Raw genomic sequence first — 18,606 nt, forward strand, 5'->3', positions numbered from 1 at the left:
AATTTTCCCTAGCACACGTTTTTATTTACCATGATGCATTAACAGCTTCAAATCAAGCTTCAATTTCCTATCTAGAGGGGCCAATAATCGAAATTAAAGAGATAAATAGCCTTGGTCCTTTAACATGACAAAAGCAGGCATCCGCTCAGTTCCAAGACAGACTTTTCAGTGCATTTTACAAGAAATCAACAATATATCAATTTCTTCCAGTCCTCAGATCAAAATGGATCCATTGGTTCTCTTTCTCCACAATCCAAGAAATGAGTTTTGATGACTGTCTAATGCAAAGATAATACCCTCTTAACCATAAGCCAAAAAAGAAAGTTAAGAAAAAAAGAAAGAAAATCCCTCCAAATAAGCAATGGCTTTGAGCCACAGCCAAATTTGTTTTTGTCCGATTTAGCTGTGACTTTCAGCTCATCAGGAGCCTACAGTCACTGAAACAGGAAGATGGGAGAAAAGAGAGGTGATGATCACCCCTTGCGAAAGCTATAAGAAGTGTCTAAAGACTCAGCAGTTAGCCAGAGAGTTCGAAGAAATTCAGAAATGGAAAGAACTCCACTCCCATTAATTGTGAGGAAAGGAGGAGGAGAGAAGAAAGGAAGAGGCTCAAAAAAAGAGAGAGAAAACACAGATGTGGCCCCAAATCGCAGAGCAAGACTACCTCATGTGTAAAGTTGAGGTCCCTGCAAATTAAGTTTTATTTCCAAAAGACTCCCTCCAAGTTTTCACTGAACGCTTGCCCTGCTCGTAGGTACCCTGCCAGCACACAGGCCCTCCTGTTCAGAGCACACACATATCTCCCGGGTCAGCCTCTGTTCAACAAGGGCATTCAACTACATTATGAAGAAAAAGGCCAGTTCTCTGGGCCAAGGAGTAAAGAAATCAGCCTTGAGCCTGTGCTATTTACCATTAACACAGCAGAGAGCAGGACACATCAATTAGCAGGCTTTTTAGACTCTGTATTCTTCATTCTCTAGACTGCTCTACTTCCAGAAAACCATTGAGCTGTACCATTCAGACAGTCTGTCAACATCCTAAAACAGATATTGGCGGTTTAATGAATATTTAAATATAATTTCAATTTCCGCAAGAGGATTCCCACAGGGGGAATGCTGATTTGAATTTTCTTTGGTTGTACAACACTCTCCCAAATTTGCACTTTTGCAAAGCCATTCATTTTCTACAAAGCATCGAGCTCCTAGAGAAAAGACAAGGGGGGTGGGGTGGGGAAGGGGGCGGGAGATGCCCAAGCTAACTGATGCCAGATGAACTTTTCCTGCATCCAGAGAACTTTGTTTTGAAGATTTCCGCCTTGTATTAAATCAAAGTGGCAAAGCAGGTCTTGAAAACTAGGGAACTGTATTCTCTACCCTGAAGGTCAAGACTGCCAAACTTGTAGGTATTTAACTTTCTGGGCTCAAGAATCCACATTGTCCTAGAGTGAACTTACAGAGCCATTCATATTTTTAACCAATAATTACAAATGCTTCTCAAGAACTGAGGCTCAGACAGCCTGAGACCCTGTCTTTTCAGCTATTTTGGCCAAAACAGCTGTTTGTGTCCCCGACACCATTTCTACCCCAGGCTCCTGAGACAAGAGACAAGAGGGATTCACTTGACTATGTGCACCAAAATACTTTATTTGTTTTGGATGCAGTAAAAGCATCATTACTTAACATGACGCTCTGCTTTTTCAGTGCAGAGATTTGGCAGGAAGGTGAAAGTGACATCCAAGTTATAAAAACCTTAAGATTTGTAGCAGATGCCAATAGCAGGGCTACACCCTTATAAACAACGAAGACAGAAATCTTTCTCCAGTGACAGGCCAGAACTTGGAAGCTGTGGGCCAGGACTATAGGATAATTAGGATTATTTTTGTTCAGTGGCACATACTAAAGTAAGGGTATATGCATAAGAAATGCCGGGGTGGGGGGAACATTTGCATCCATTCTTTAGTAAGCATGTACAAGTTTTACAAAGAAGGTGTACCCACAAGAAGGGGCATGTGTGCATCCCTGGGTTTCTGGTTGGTATCCTGGAGATCCTTCAAGCATGGCTCCCTCACTTTCCTCCACACATACGTTCTGTTCTACATATCACCTTCTGTGAAACAGAATTTGAAGACTGAATGTTAAACAGCTCAAAAAAAAGAAAATCTACCTGTACATCAGTCAGAGTTTTGTAGTTACAAGCAATGGGTACCAACTCTGGCTCGTGGAGGCAGAAAAATAAATAAATAAATAAATAATTGGAGTGACACTGGATTAAAAGGAGGGTAGAAGGACCAAGCTCAGCAAGGACAGGTATCAAGTTGCTCCCAGGGTCCATGCAGGAGGACTACAGAGTTTCTACAGATCACGGTGAGTAGAATTACCAGGTTTTGGCTACTTTCAGCCTTTCTGCCACCCTGCTCAGGATTCCCACTTTTGGGAGAAATTGTCTGGCTAATCTAGACATTTGGGGTACACATCGACCCCACAGCTAAAGGAGGGCACACTGATTGCCAGGCCCCTCTGAATGAGGTCCCCCCACTGGACCAGGGGAAGAACAGTTCCCAAAAGCAAAATCGGAGTGCTGTTAGCAGAACATGGGAAATGAAGATGGGCAGAAAAAAACACAGATGTCCACTTCTACATAAACAGTCTTAGCATTCCTACTGAATTGTTTATTTTTTCAACTTCTAAGGACAACTTCGGCAAAAACTACAAATAATGTTATTGCCCAATAGTCGGTGTTATGATGTCCCACATGTTATTTCCAGGGTCTTCAATTTAGGAAAATGTCTGGGGCTGCAGATGAGCTGATGTACATCCTATTCTTCTATTAGGTAATGAGGGCCAAATAACTCATTATGTTTCTCTTCTTACTTAGGCTGCCAGGAAGCTCAGAGCTAGGAGTTTTAGGCTTAGTGGTAGCACCTGTCCTCAGTCTAGGTTTTCAAGTACAACTAAATCTCTCCCTTCATGATATGACTAGTATTTGAAGAGTTTTACTTCAGTCTTATTTTAACGTCTCAAAGGCATAACTATCTTTTATTGAAAAGTACTTCAAAAGCATTTGAATTTTTTCCTTCCTAACCAAAAGTCAACCTTTTCATAACTCTGTAAGTATTTAAGGTGTAATTATATTTTCTGAGCTTGTAGATTGACCAGGACTTTCGTGTCCTGCAGCCAGAATCATCTCTTTCCTTTTTTGCTAGATTCAATTAGGATAGATTAAATTAGAAAGATAGATAGATAGATAGACAGATACATAGATAGATGATAGACAGTTCTAACTCTGGGTCTGATTAGATTGTGCAATAATTTTTAGGATAGTTATCAATAAAGTTCATAAACCTTTATTGGAAGATCAATAGGGAACTGTCTCAAACCTATAGTTAGAGAGCCTAACCCAGAGGAATGATCGAAAACTAAGGAACCAGGAAGTGCTCAGCACTTGTGCTTTCAATGAACCGAGTAGACGGTTGAAGGTTGGGGGTCTAATTCATTGTTTTATAGCTCAAGCCACTGTCTGAGTTAATTCCAAGTACTTTTAATATCAAAAATAATCAGAATCCCCTAATGCTGCAGGAAATGGGCAGAGTCAGGTAGAACAGTGGCAACCTGGGAAGGTAAATGAAAGCAGCAGATCTGCCCCCAGGATGACCAGAACACACTTGCAAGGTGCTTTTGGGTGTGTTTTTGGTGAAACGGGGATTCTTAATTATAAAGGTGTTGCCACCCTTACAGATGTCTTTCAGTTTGGGTTTCCTAAAATAGCATTTGAATGGTTCTTCATAGGTTGATAACCTGTGGCGAAAAGGTGGAGATCCATTCAATTTAAAACTACTCTCCACCCTCTAAATTTACTCCCTTTTTTGGAAGCAATCTGTTCCAATGTTTGGCAGTAAAAATGCTCCCGAAGAGCCAATACCGTAACAGGGAGGAATTTTAGTTACCTGGTGTGGGAGATGTAGGAACCGGCTGACTGGTGTTTAGTGAGAAGTGGGAGGAGCCTCCCACTTCTGCCCGGAGGCACCCCCCCCCCCACCAACAATGTGCTAAAGGGCAGAAAATGGGAGGAGGAACCCCACTTCTGGAGCTGAGGGTGGGCTCCCAGAGTGGTGCCGGGAGAACTATGGACGGTGCTAAACAAATAAACTTAGTCACACAATTGTTTATCACATTGGCCTTTAAGAGCCAGGAGACTGGGACTTCCCTGGTGGCGCAGTGGTTAAGAATCCGCCTGCCAATGCAGGGAACACGGGTTCGAGCCCTGGTCCAGGAAGATCCCACATACCGTGGAGTAACTAAGCCCGTGCGCCACAACTACTGAGCCTGTGCTCTAAAGCCCGTGAGCCACAACTACTGAGCCCACGTGCTGCAACTACTGAAGCCCACGCACCTAGGGCCCCGTGCTCCGCAACAAGAGAAGCCACCGCAATGAGAAGCCCGCACACCGCAACGAAGAGTAGCCCCCGCTCAACACAACTAGAGAAAGCCCGCACGCAGCAACAAAGACCCAACGCAGCCAAAAATAAATTAATTAATAATAATTGTTTTAAAAAGAGTCATGAGACCAAGGATCTGGTCCTGATTCCAACAGAACATGAACTTGGCATTCAATTCTCTCACCAGCCAAATGAAGTTGCTAAGCTGGATCGGGGTCCCCAACCCCAGTACCTGCAGGACCCAGCAGGCGATGTGATAAGTGAGACGTGCTCCGTAAGGCCTGGGTGGAGCTGGAGACCACACCCGACCCCAGTGGAGCAGCATCTGGTCAGCGATCGCTATGGGAGAACCTGGGCCCACGGTGGTTGGACTGTCCGCGTTTTTGAGAGAATCAGAAAGACCAGCTTTCTTTATAAATTCCTCTAATTTTTCAATCCTGGAGACTAATTTGTGATGTTTTCATATACACTGAAGGGGCCAAAGGAAACATTTGTGTAAGCTAGAGCCAAACCTCAGGCCACAGTTTGTCAACTTTAAGTTCAGGTTGTATATCGAAGTGCCCTGGATAGTGGGTGCGCCTTTATATAGGGATTATCTTCTCCCCTCCTGTGGAAATTCACAGGGCATTGGCATCTGAAAGGCTACAGGAAGTCCTGTGCTTCACCTGGTGCTCCCCAAACCTACCCAGAGACTGAACTCCTTGTGGCAAGACTCATAAGAGCAGCTCGCTGAGCTTGTGCCTCATGGAACAGACTTTGGGAAACACAAAACTTATCTGCTTGGTTCCAAGACGCTACCCTGCTATTCCTAGTTCACTCTTGGATCTGAAGCAGGGGAAGAAATTAGTATTTACCAACTCCCAATAACGTGCTAGATACCATGTATCCCACATTTCAACTGACAGTCAGGAGCTAAATGTTATCATCCCCATCTTAAAGTTGAAAAAATATAAATCAGAGGCCCTGAGGTAACCCCCAATAATTGAAGCAGCCAAGATTTGGATCCGTGGGTGATTAAAAATCCCACGGTCTTTCCACTATTCAGTAGCTTGCAGGGGCCACAGGCAGCCTGATCTGTACCCTAAAGAAATACAGTCACCATCCGTATCTGCGGGTTCAGCATCCACAGACACGCAGGGCCAACTGTACTGCATCATTTTATATAAGGGACTTGAGCATCCACGGATTTTGGTACCCACGGGGGTGCTGGAACAAACGCCCGCTCAGATACTGAGCGACAAGCTTATTCTCCCATCACCTCCCATGTCTCCCTTACTGCTCACCCCTGTGGCTTTGGATCTACCTTTTTTTCCCCTCAAAGTTTCCAGGCTCTTCATCTGAAAAGAACTGTTTTTCCAAGAAAGCCAGGTAATCCACCAAAACATTCGGCATCACTGAGCAGGTGTGAGCATCTGATGCCTTTGCTCAAAGGAATAATGTATCAAAGCCGACAGCTGCATTGAAGGTGTGACAGACAGCTAACCTTTGTGGTGCACGCAGACATGCCAGGCATGGTGCTCACTCCCCCGCCCTTCCCTTTCTTCCTCGTTTGGTGTCTGCCCATCCTTTACCCCCTCAGCTCCCCAGTCTCCCCTCTGCTTGACTTTCTCACCCATCTGCCATCCCTCACCTCAACCCATTTCATTTCTTTCCTTCACCCCCAAAGTAAACAGAGGAACAGAAGTCTAGCATTTTATGTGCCACACTCAGGAGTGACCACACATTCTGGTTTGCCAGGAGACGGACTCACAGGTCATGCCTGCTGTTCTCATTAGTTATTAATAGCACCCCATCACCTCAACAGGACCTCAGATTGGACAAGAGGCCACATGATCTTATTATATATTTATTAAACAAAGGCTTCTATTCCTTGCCCTTTATAAGAGATGAAATCAAATTCCTCAAATTTTCCTCCCTGAGGGGAAGAATGTTTTCTAAACTAAAGTTATTTTCATATGCTTCTCAATAGCTTTTTACTAAAGTTCAGTGGCCATTGGTAAAGTTGTTGCATCTTATCTAACGTTTTAGTTGCTATCTTCTTGAGAAAAAGAATTGTTCCATAAGAAATCCAGACCCTATATCTGCTAGGCATATTACCTCCGCAAACTAGACTCAAGACCCACAAATGGTTGTGCAGAATGTATTCTCTGTGTGTTTCCTATCACAGGAGGAAGAATGGCAGGCAGGTGGCCCGACCAGCTGCAGGGATCACAATACCAGAAATTCACCCTTTCGACAGCAAAATCTCCTGAGTCTACTGGCCACTAGGGGAGGAATCAGATGCTAAGATACAGGGCTAAAAAGGGCCCAGAGGATTGGGGCAGCTGGAAAACCAACATGTTAGAAAGAAGTGAGAAATGCGTCCCCGGGAGGATGGAGGTTAAAGGGGCCATCCTGAACGAGGAAGATCCGCCGAGGCATCGGCTGGAACGTTCCATCCTTGGGTCTGGATTTCTCCTCTTGCTCAACTACTAGCTTCTCTCAGATCCTCGGGCAAACTGAGATGGATGGCAAATGTCATTTCAGGAAGTAAACAAAGAAATGTTTGAAAAGGAGAGAATGGAACTCTAAGAAAAATATAGAGTTCATTATTTACATTCTGGGCTAGAATTTTAATATCCAGTTAAAAGAAAACAAGAACTACAGAGAATTCGCAGAAGTGAGAGCAGAAACTAGTAGTATTGTTTAGCTCCCCAACACCTGGCACTGTGCCTGGCATACAGTGAAAATTTCACGTGCCCTTTAACAGCTTCAGGTATAAATGACGTGCAGTACACTGCACAAGTTTGTAAGTGTTGACATATGTACAAGCCCATGAAACCATCACCGTAATCAAGACGCTGAACACATCCCATCACCCCCAAAAGTTCCACCCACCCCAGGCTCAGGCAGCTGTAATTCTGACTTCAGTCATTTTACATCCCCACCAGCAGTGCATGAGAGGTCCGGTTCCTCGACGTCCTTGCCAACAATTGGTACGTTGAAGCCTTTTTAATTTTAGCTGTTCTATAGTTGGGCAGTGTTATCTCATTGTGCTTTTAATTTGCATTTTCCTAATGACTAATGATGTCTTTTCATGTGTTGATTTCCTAACCATATAACTTTTTTGTTCAAATCATTTGCTCATTTTCTTTAATTGGGTTGTTTATCTTGTTACAGTATTGAGTTTTCAGAGTTCTTTATATATACTGGATACAAGCCCTTTATTACAAATATATGATTTGCAAGTATTTTCTCCCAGTCTGTGTCTTCTTTTCATTCTCTTACAAATATCTTTAAAGAGCAGAAATTTCCTGCTCTTTAAAGAGCAGAATTTTGATGAAGTCCAATTTACCCAAGTTTTCTTTTATTCAATGTGTTTTTGTTATTGTTCTAGGAAATCTTTGCCCAACCCAAAGGAACTTTTGGGTGTAGTGGATCTGTTCATTACCTTGACTGTAGTAATGTTTACACAGATGCATACAAAGATTTTCTGCTGTTTCTGTCTAGAAGTTTTATGGTTTGATGGTACACCTGGGTCTATGATTCATTTTAGGTGAATTTTTGTATAGAATATGTATGAGGTACAGACTGAAGTTTTGGGTTTGTTGTTGATGGTATTGATTTTGCTGTTTTGCATATGGATTGTTTCCGCATCGTTTCGTTGAAAAGACTATCCTTTCTCCGGCAAACTATTTCTTTACACTTTTGTCAAAATCACATTCACTTCTGATCAAAAAGGAGAACTCTCAAAAAAGGCCCTCGCTGACAGCTGCTAAAATTTAAAACATGCATCCTCTTTGATTCAGCAACTCCAACTTTATCAGTTCCATCTAAAGAAATACAAGCACCATGATAGCGCGCAGCTCCTTATAACAGTATTATTTACGGGAGGAAAACAACAACAACAACAAAAAATGGGTACAACCCAAATATTCCCTGACACAGGAAGGACTGAATAAATTACAGTCCAGCTCCACCACCAAATTTTATGTAGGGAGTAAAAGGAATGAGTTGGGGCTACATGAACTGACCAGAAGAGATACCAAGAAACATTCTGTAAAGTGAAAAAAGCTACAGTTTTATATACATAATGATTACATTATTTAAACAAACGAGAAAAACCTAAATATGTATCTATATATTTGTATGTGTTTGTAAAAACCTAGGGAAAATTATGGGCAAAAAACTACCAGACAGATCACATGAGTTTCCTTCATGGGCAGAACTGAGAATGAGGGAATGAACAAGATTATCAACTTCTTGGTACCCTAAGCAGACATTATTTTGTAATTTTTGAGTCAAATCAAGTCTAAAATAGTAGCCATGACTTTGCCATGCAGAGGATGTGCACCCTATTCCATTACACATCTGTACCACCACTTGGAAAAAAAGTGGGTTTTTTTGGTGGTTGGTTCTAGTAGGGAGAAATATTTTGGTACATGAGGGATAACCCCCCACCAAAAAAAATTCCACACTAAGTATATCATAGGTTGAATTGTGTCCCCAAAAATTTCATATGTAAAAGTCCTAACCCCTAGTACCTCAGAATGTGACCTTATTTGGAAATAGGATCATTGCAGATATAATTAGTTACGTTAGAATGAGATCATACTGGATTAGGGTGGGCCCCTAATCCGATATGCCCGGTGTCCTTATAAGAAAGGAAATTTGGACACAGAGAAAAACACATGGGGAGAACAGCACGCAAAGCTTCAGCTGGAGTGAAGCTGCCACGAGCCAAGGAATGCCGAAGACTTGCAGCAAACTACCGGGACCTGGGAGGGAGGCATGGAAAAGATGCTCCCTCACGGCCCTCGGAAGCTATCGACCCTTCACGCAACCTGACTGGAGACATCCACCCTCCTGAACTATGAAACAGTACATTTCTGTTGCTTAAGCCACCCAGCTTGTGGTACTTCATTAGAGCGGCCCTGGGAAACTAATGCACTAAGCTCCCAAGCAGTTAAACCTAAAGCAAAAAAAAGTAGCAAGAGCCACTCATCAGCACCACGGTCCCGCAGCCCCCAGGTCCGTGCCTAGGGAGCAGCCTCAGAAGACACAGAAAGTAAACAGCAGTGTCTACTGTCCCGCATTATAGGTGGCTTGTACACCAGGATGCCGTACACACCTGAGGGAAAGCTGGTTCCTGATGTAAAGACATCAAAGCATGCGGTGGGCAGAAGGGGCTACAGTATCTGCGTGTTTATCCCCAGACCCACAATTACACAGAAACCGTGGGGAAGGGTTTGTCGTGAAAGGATTAGGGTGGATCTACTATTAAGAAAGGATAACGATTAAGGAGCCCCTTTCTCCTGGCACCTCCCCCTCCCTTTCACATGTGCAGCATCCTTCCCTACTGAGGAAGAGAGTGGAAAGTAAAGCAGCCTTTCAAAACTTGAGTGACTCTCAGTATCCTGCAACAAACCATGATGAAAAAGAATGTATGTGTGTGTGTGTGTGTGTGTATATATATATATATGTATAACTGAATCACTTTGCTGTACAGCAGAAATTAACACAACATTGTAAATCAACTATATGGTAATAAAATAAATTAAAAAAAAAAAAACTTGAGTGACTCTTCACTCTGAGAAATGCAAGTCCAACGAGCAGCTGTGCAGAGATCCAGGCTCCTTACCCTCGTCAGGACTGGAAACGTCTGTGCCATCGTGGCTACTGTATGAAAAAGAGGAGCTGGCCCAGGAGAGCAAGTACTATGACTCCTAATGACGTTTATTTTGTCTTAAAAGTGAGTTCCAGCATAGGCATGGATACCTCATTAAAATACTTTATGCAGTCACCAAGTGAAAATCAAAACAAAATATCCAACCAGATACGAATAATCAACCAGACATACTCTGAAGCTGTCCTGGAGGTTGACTGGAAATGGATTCTAACATCAATCTACAGTTGTCCTTGCTGGGAAGAGGCAAATCCCAGAGGCTGGCTACCCGGGACCCTGCAGAGACTGACAACCCCGATCGTTTGAGAATAAAGCCCTGGGCCTCCCTCGGTCCTGCCTGTCTGGAAGAGGGTCACTGAGATCCTCCTTGAATTGACTGTCTTCCACACCCCAGCCCATAATTTTAAGTACCAGCATGAACTACCTCTTGAAGCACATTTACTTCCAGAGGCCCTCCCTTGGCAACAGGGCACACATTCCTCTCGGTGTTGGCTTCATTTTCCCAGGATGTTGACCAGAAGTGGATGAGAGAGAAAGCAGCAGCATTTAATTGTTCTTTAATGTCCGTTTTCATTATTTTTCAAATCCACCATAAACAAATTCACACTCCGCACAAAAAGCATGCTATACAGAAACACTAATTTAGTCCCAGTATATGAAAGTCAGGCACACCTTAGCCTTCGGAAGTACAGTGACAGAACACAGACAAAGGCAGCAGGTTTCATGAATGTACTAGCGTGTTAGCTTCCTAGGGCTGCTATAACACATCACCACAGACTGGGTGGTTTAAAACCACAGAAATGTACTCTCTGACAATCCTGGAGGCTGGAAATCCAAAACCACGATGTTGGTAGGGCCATTCCCCTCCAAAAGCTCTAGGGAGGAATCGTTGCTTGACTCTTTTAGCCTCGGGTGGTTGCCAGCCGTGCTTGGCTTTCCTTGGCTTGTGGTAGCATAACTCCACACTCTGTCTCCATCTTCGCATGGCCCTCTTCCCCGTGTCTCCCCTGTGTCTTCAAATCTCTCCTTATAAGGACATTAGTCATTGAGTTTAGGGCTCACCCTAATCCAGTATGACATCGCCTTCACTCAATTACATCTGCACAGACCGGGTTTCCAAATAAGGCTACACTCACAGGTCCCAGGGTTAGGATTTCGACATATCTGTGTCGGGGTGGTGGTGGGGGCGGGGGGGAAACAACTCAACCCATAACAATGAGTAAGACATAGAGACCAGGCTCTGAATCTGACTCTTGGTCCCTTTGTAGCCGTGTCAGTTAGGAAAGCCAAGGGTGCAAGTAATAAAAGACCCAACTAATTCATAGGCTTCAAAGAACAGAAGGAGGTGGTACTTTTTCTACTACTGAAACCTCCTTTATCAAATTAAGACCTCAGTCACAACACATGAGGGGAGGAGATGGCCTGGGCTGTCTTACTGGGAAGGGATATCTCGGCAAATACCAAGTGGCATCAGTACCAAGTGAGAGAGCCTACTGTGACTTTGGTAGCATTGGAATATGCCAAAGGCACAAAGCAAGTCTGTGCTTTACCCTTGACACCATCCTATTCCAGTTCTCGCCCTGGGGTTTGGACCTGGTGAATATTCTGATGCTTTATCACTGGAGAGCAGCTAAATTGGGATCACAACCTTTTCTTTTTTTTAAGTTAACATAAAATGATAGTAACGAATTCCACGAGACTCTAAGGAGGTCTTTGGACAAATATCTCAAATATTTCTTCTTGCTCTCCTTAGATAAAGCTTCCATTTAGATTTGTGCCCAAAGGTGGCTGAGCAAAGCACACTGCAGCCATTGAGTGCTTCTGGACTGGTTTTATTTGCTGACCACTAACGAGTCCCTAAACAGCAGCTAATTGGAGGAGTCAAAATAGCCCTGTGCAAGGGAGCCTGATGGCCAATAGCCGTGGGGCTGTCCAGCGTCAGCTGCTCCAGGATCCAATTTATGGGACAAATTCATACGGTGGAATGGAGTCAGTGCGAGGGAAGGCGGGAAGAGAGAGATAATCTGGAACATCAAACAAAATGCAAAACGTTGCCTAATGCTCCAGGATAACCCAGGACAGTCAACATTAGGCAATGGGTAACCAAGGGTCAGAGAGTTTTTTTCCCAAGACTAGCATTTTGCAAGTCACTTAGTAGAGATTTTGCTCTTGAACTCTCTGACGTCCTCCCTCCCTTCCCCCCCAGTTTTGGTCCAAATGGGGAACGACTGCAGAAGTGATCGGGGTTATTGCCAGCTTTTAAGGTCTCTAGTTTGTCAAAAGTCCAGGAATGACCCAATGATATAAGGTAGCATTTTACTTCTGCGAGACCTCAAATTAATGACAAGTCCAAGTTTTCTTTAGGAAGGATAAGGCCCAATGCTTCATGCTTACTCAACTATGAGGGCTGAAAAGAACAGCAAAACGTAGGATCGATTTAGTGAGAAACCTGTGTGTCTGTAAGAGCAGCTATTACTCATTTCTAAGCAATTGCTCTTGAACTCTCCGACCTCCTCCCTCCCTTCCTCCCATTTTTGGCCTAAATGGGGAGCGACTGCAGACGTGATCGGTCTTTATTGCAGTTTCAAGGTCTCTAGTCTGGATAAATGCCATGTGCTCCAGCTTAAGAGACTCTTAAATGGCACTTGGGAATTTCAGCTTGAGGACGACACAGCAGTTTACTTCCCCCAGAGATTTGGGCCACCAAAAAGAGGGTAGCCCTTGGTCCACGCAGGCAACCACACGGCTTCAACAAGAGATATGAAAGTAGCCTCTCAGAGCCCATGAGGCCCCCACTGTTGCCATTCTGTTTATTAATAACAACAGCACCCACATGTGTACATCATCCTGCTGTCTCATCCTTCTAAATGACAGAAGAGCGGTGATGGAGATCCAGAGCAAACCTCCTGCTTCGAATTCCAGCTCAGATCATGTCTGGCTGCCCAACCCTGGCCAGATCATTTAAACTCTCTGGCTTTCAGTTTCTTTATCTATAACAAGGGGATAAAAGCGGTTATGGAAGGTAAATGAGCTAGATAATTCAAATAAAACCCCTTAGCGTCGTGCCACACACACAGCGCGTGCTCCATAAAAGCTGGTGTTGCCATGATCTGCCTCGCTCTGTTTTCCTCCTGTCAATTTGGTCTGCCAGGAAAAGTGTCGGATTTGCCAAGCTTTTCTCTCTGCCTGATGGGCCCAGTCTAACGGTCTCTAGCTGATCTTTTAGAAGGTTCTTCCATCTCCCTTCTCAGGGGAAAAGTGGAAGTGGGTAATAACAGAGAAATAAGTCATGAACAATCGACGCTCCAGGCCAAGGCAAGATCCGCCCGATGTGACAAGGCAGAGAAAGGGCAAGACGAAGTGCTGTTACCGCCTCCAATCTCCAAATATTGGGCTGGCCAAAAAGTGCGTTCGGTTAATGAATACGTTGTTCGAGAAGGTTCTTGGTGAAAATGAAAAATGTCCTTTCTTTTTACTTAAAACCCAATGAACTTTTTGGCCAACCCAATAGTATTTAGTCACAAATGTAAACCTTTTTATCAGCCAGACGTTTAACAAGAAACTAAAAGAAAGGTTCTTCAGGATCTGGTTTCCTCCCTACCCTTCCTCATTTCACCCTCTTGGAGGTTCTAAGGTACAGCCATTGACCAAAATGTGAATGAAAAGAAAAAAGAAAAAAAAGTGGTGAGGGGGAAACACGGTCCAGGCTGAGAAGCCAAAAGCCAGCTTTATCGATAAAAGTTCTGTATTTTCTGGATCTGCCATGGAGACATTTTAATTACAGGAAAAACAGGCAAATTACTAGGACCTTTATAGAACGTCTCATAAGAAGATGGTCACACATAGATCTACTCCACAGTTAGAATTTGCCAGAACTTTTTCCCATACCTTTCTACTACCACTCTCCATTCCGTCCTTGTAGTAACTACACGACAGGCAAGGATGCATTGATCTCCTTTGTTCCAAACTCAGTCTCCAGTCATCTTTCTCCTGCTCTCCACCTTTCCAGGCTTCCAAAAAATGTATGTGGTAGCACCCTGAAGACAGACGCTCTGGGGAAACGCACGCTCCTCGTGGCTGAGCCCACACTCCTGAGCCGATGAGTCTGTCACTTCTAACGCCTCTGCCCGGCCCAACAATGAAGTCAATCAGGCAACCCATGTAAACTGTAAAATATCGAGGCCAGAAGTAGTCTCATCTCTATGTTGAAAAACCAACACTTAGCCTTTTTTACTGGAAAGTCCTCTTTCACTTTTCCGAAAAAAAGCCTGTTTTAAATCTGCTTCTTAAAAAATTTATAACTCTCCCAAGTCCCTCTAAGGAAAAAAGTCTGCTGTGCAAAGGAGAAGGTAAGAAGGGAAGAATTCATATTTATTCCACTTTAAAAGCTGGGGTGGTAATTTAAATCTTCACATCCCCTTTGATCCTACTATATTTTTAATGGCAGAAGCTCCCAGTGAGGGCTCGAGTGGGATGTAACAGAAGTTTTAACATTCAGGGGGGCAGGTGAACTTGCCGCAGTCTGTGTGACTGAATGAGAAATTCCCCAGCTCAGCCCCGCTCGGGGCAACAGGTCACTTTGCCTGTACTGGATTTGGGTCAAACAGCAAAGCCACAGATCAAAAATATCAGCGTTCGTTCATTTGGCGAAGAAGTGGGGTTTGATAACAATAATCCAGCCTGACCAAAGAGGCCATTTCCCGAGCAAGAGAGCTGGATACTGGACTCACATGAGTTAGAGGATGACTGTCCAGCCTAAACAGAGTTCAGCCACGCTCCCTCCCTGGGCCATGGACCTTTTGAATGGCGTCATCTAATAAAGTCAGTTAAGGAAAGATGTCCTTTTCTTCCCTCACCTCTTTTGTTTCTAGGTATTTGTACAAGAAATTGACTCCCTAGTCCTGTTAGGAAGCTCTGGGAACACTTCCTTGAAGCATTCTCTTCACTCAAGCTCATCTAAGTTAGAAGGTTTGCATTAAAAATGAATGAGGAAAAAAAACCAGGGAGGTGGTATGAGAAAGTTAAACAGATTTGTGTAAGGAGGTTGGGGCTTTGACTCTGTTACAGACAGGGATTCATCATTATTTCCCCATGGAACACGCTTTCCATTGCCATTTCCATGGCCACAACATCTGGGCATGTGAAGCATCCCATTCACTGAGGAATCGGAAACCAACGTTCCTATACAGTGGTGCCTTGAGGGCAAAAAAGGGAAGAAAAAATCGCAGATGGCAAACAGAGCCCAAGTGACAAAAATAACCACAAGGAATGTAAACAAAGTATCATTACAAGCAGCTCACTCACCATGTCACCCTCAACAGCTCCCTTCCCCAGAAGCAAAAAATAAAAACATACAAATCGTGCTGTAAAGAAGAGCTAAGCTGCTATTGGGGAAGAAGCCATGAATACGAAGATTCTTCTCCATGTGGCTCACTTTTATAATTGCAAGCCTTGAGGTATACTTTTAAGAGAACCAGGTCTGGCTGCTAATTTAAATTAGGGCAGCATGAAGTTAAGCCCTGTGTCGATAAGTATCTTCCAATGGTGACTTGATTTTAGTCAGTGACTAGGCATGTTTACTTGAGCTTTCAAAAGCCAAAAACCCCTGCTCTTTCAATCTGACACTTCAAAATGAAACAAATGCATTGCAAATGCACACTGTAATACACCAGGCTCATGCCAAACGCACATGTGTACATTTCACAGAAGAGCCAGGACATTTCTAGCGAGGAACGATCGCCATGCGGAACGCAAGCCAGAGCTAGCTCCTGCCAAGGGTCACGTGCTGTGGAGCACACAGGAGTCCCTACACGAAACAGGCCGGTAGAAATAACTTCAAGAGACAAAAATCTACAAACTCTGCAGAGGCACGGATCCCCAGGCCACAAAAGCCACCCCCAGGAATTCTGACCTCATCTCTCTAAGGACCTCCAAGAGCTTCTCTCCTCACTTGGATGGGAAGCCCTCCGCCCTCGCTAAGTCACTCCTTCCTTTACAATAAATTCACCACCCTGAACTGAAGGAAAAATGCACACGTACAACTGGTAACTGATGCCAGGGCTGAAATACATTTACATCACCTTTGGCCAATCATTCAGAGCCCAATATTGACTCTCTTAATAAGAGAAGGAGAGAGTTAGGAGGCTGGTCATCCACCTCCCTATCTTCAAGGCTAAAGATCTCTTTTCTTGTTCATTCTGTTTGAGACCCTAGGGGACTGGCCTGGTGTCTCAAGCTCTTACTGTGAACCCACTCCCCCAGACTGCAGGCCCGGGGAGGCTTGGAATGGGGTTGTGAGGCATCTGCTTCTGCTAAAAGCAATGCCCTCTGCAGGTTAATCCTCAGTATGAGAACTCACAGGCAAAGGTTAGACTCTCCTAGCATCTGAGAGACAGACAGTCCGTGTTTGGCCCTTTGAATTTTCATTGAGAAACCTCCAAAGCCAGTGAAGGCTCCTGGCCTCCACTGTCCCAAGTCTTCAGATGCATTCAGCTTCCAACGGTGCTGTATTTTACCACTGAAACACTTCTTCAAAGTTTACTATGAAACAGTGTGGCTCTAAGCCTGCCAAAAGTTTCACTGCAGGATTCAGTGGATTTTATCTGGCAGAGTAGCTGCCCTTCCTCCTGAGAATATTTTCCAGCGAAGGCAGTCAAACCTTGCAGTCAGGGTGATTTCGGGGTCCCGAGTGTCACTGAATGAGCTCCCCTCTGAAAATGCCCCTCTTTCTCACTCTGACCGCCTTCCCATCTCATCTCCCTGGCTTCAGAATCCAAAGTAAAAGCAGTTTGGCATTTCAGTAGACAGCAATGAAAAACTTTTGATGGGATGACCCAGGGCATAACTATTCCTGGCTGAATTTAACTTTTGATTTTCAAATATGTAGGGGAGCTTGGGTTCAGGGGAGACGAAGGGAGAGCGCCAACAAATAGGAGAAAAGAAAATAGAATAAGCAGCATACCATGACCAAGCCAAACCAAGCTTGATATTTCCAAATTATATTGGCAAACGTATGCTTTCTCAAATCATTTGTTCTGTCTTTCCTGGAGACGAAAAGGAAAAAAAAAAAAAAAATCTGGAGGCAAAATTCCTAACCCCAGACCAGTAAATTGTGTCAGTGGAATACAATCTAAAATTGCTGGTCAGAAAGTCCAGCGTTATATATACCTATAGGCAACTAATCCCCAAGGCAAAAGTTGCGCCGCCCGAAGCAATGCGTTCGTCAATTTCATCACCCCCCCACCCCCCCACCCCGACCGAGTGCCCGGCGCTGGGTTAAGCCGACAGCATCAGGTTCTAATCCTTGCGTTCACACACGATCGCTTTGGTCAAATCCTTGGCAGTGGTCAGACGCACCACCTCTGCTCCTCCGGTGCGAGCACCTTCTCCTCCAGGCTGGCCCCCGGTCACCCGGTGCCCCTTACCTGCAGGCGCTCCGTGGCCGGCTGCCACATCTTCCAGCCGCGGGGTCTGGCAGGGGAGACGCTGGCGAGACTCTGTCGATGGCGCCGGGGGGCGAGGGGCTGGGGGGCGAGGGGCTGCGGTGCCGCTTCACATCTGGGGTGGGCGCCCGCGGGATGTACGTCCAGGGGCCGGCGACCGCCGCGGGGTGGGCGCTGGGGTGCTGCGAGCGGGGGGGGGCGGCGCGGCGCTCGGCTGCCGGCAACTTGTGGGCACGGCCGCGAGCCGCCTGTCCTGGCGCAGCTGCGAGAGGACTGCGCAGCTCCGCCCGGGCCCACGAGCGCACGGCGGCGGCGGCGGCGGCGACGGCGGCGGCAGCGGCGGCGGCGGCAAGCGCTCCCTCCTCCTCCCCCGCCGCCGCCGCCGCCCGGACCTGCGCGCTCTGAGCATGCCCGGGGCCGGCCCCCGCCCGGCCGGGAGCCCGCATCCCGGCCGCGGGGGACCCTGAATCCCGGCGAGGGGAGTGTGCGGAGGCCAGAACCGGCGGCCCTGCTCCCCCGGGGAGCCCCGGGTGGGATGGGGTCTGGGCGAGGGAAGAGCCTGGAGAGGGGGGGCTTCCTGAAGCCAGAGCCCATAGCCCTCTGGGGTCCCAGTCTTCCTGTCAACAGGGATCTCCGAATCGCCTGGGTCTTGACGGGCACTGTGCTGGGCCACGGAATTCCATTCATTCCTTCCAGTGGAGTTAACTGAGCATCTATTAGGCTCCAGCCCCTGTGCTGGATTCTGAGGATTCAGTGGCACAGAACAGAAGACAAGAGAATGTTCCCCCTCTCCTGAGCTTCATTCTACTTGGGGGAGACAGTCAGTGACAGAGGAAACACCTGAAAGGGCGCTAGGTCAGGTGGTGAGACATCTTGGCAAGAAAATAAAACAGGGGTGATGGGTGAAGAAAGGGAGAGGAGAGCTTCTTTGAGGGGGGTCCAGGTATGTCTGGGGTAAGAGAGGAAGATGGACCAGGTGAGGGGCAGAGGACTGGGGCTCCTACACCTGGGTGAGGAAGGTAGCACAAGATGCCCCGTCCTCCATCCACCCTGAGATCTGCCAC

At 45.6% G+C, this 18,606-nt stretch overlaps 1 protein-coding gene across 1 annotated transcript in view; it reads right to left on the bottom strand.

Annotated features, from left to right (window-relative positions):
• The window catches only part of PID1 (phosphotyrosine interaction domain containing 1), a 257,948-nt gene extending 240,098 nt beyond the window's left edge, over positions 1 to 17,850 (bottom strand). Inside the window, exon 1 of the mRNA XM_004262616.2 lies at positions 17,525 to 17,850. Within this exon, the coding sequence (XP_004262664.1) occupies positions 17,525 to 17,554 (30 nt within the window). The 5' untranslated portion in view covers positions 17,555 to 17,850. The remainder of the gene's footprint in view (positions 1 to 17,524) is intronic.
• Positions 17,851 to 18,606: the final 756 nt, after the last annotated feature.

The sequence above is a fragment of the Orcinus orca genome, chromosome 7 (assembly GCF_937001465.1).
Source record: "Orcinus orca chromosome 7, mOrcOrc1.1, whole genome shotgun sequence".
In the NCBI taxonomy this organism is placed as follows: Eukaryota; Metazoa; Chordata; class Mammalia; order Artiodactyla; family Delphinidae; genus Orcinus; species Orcinus orca.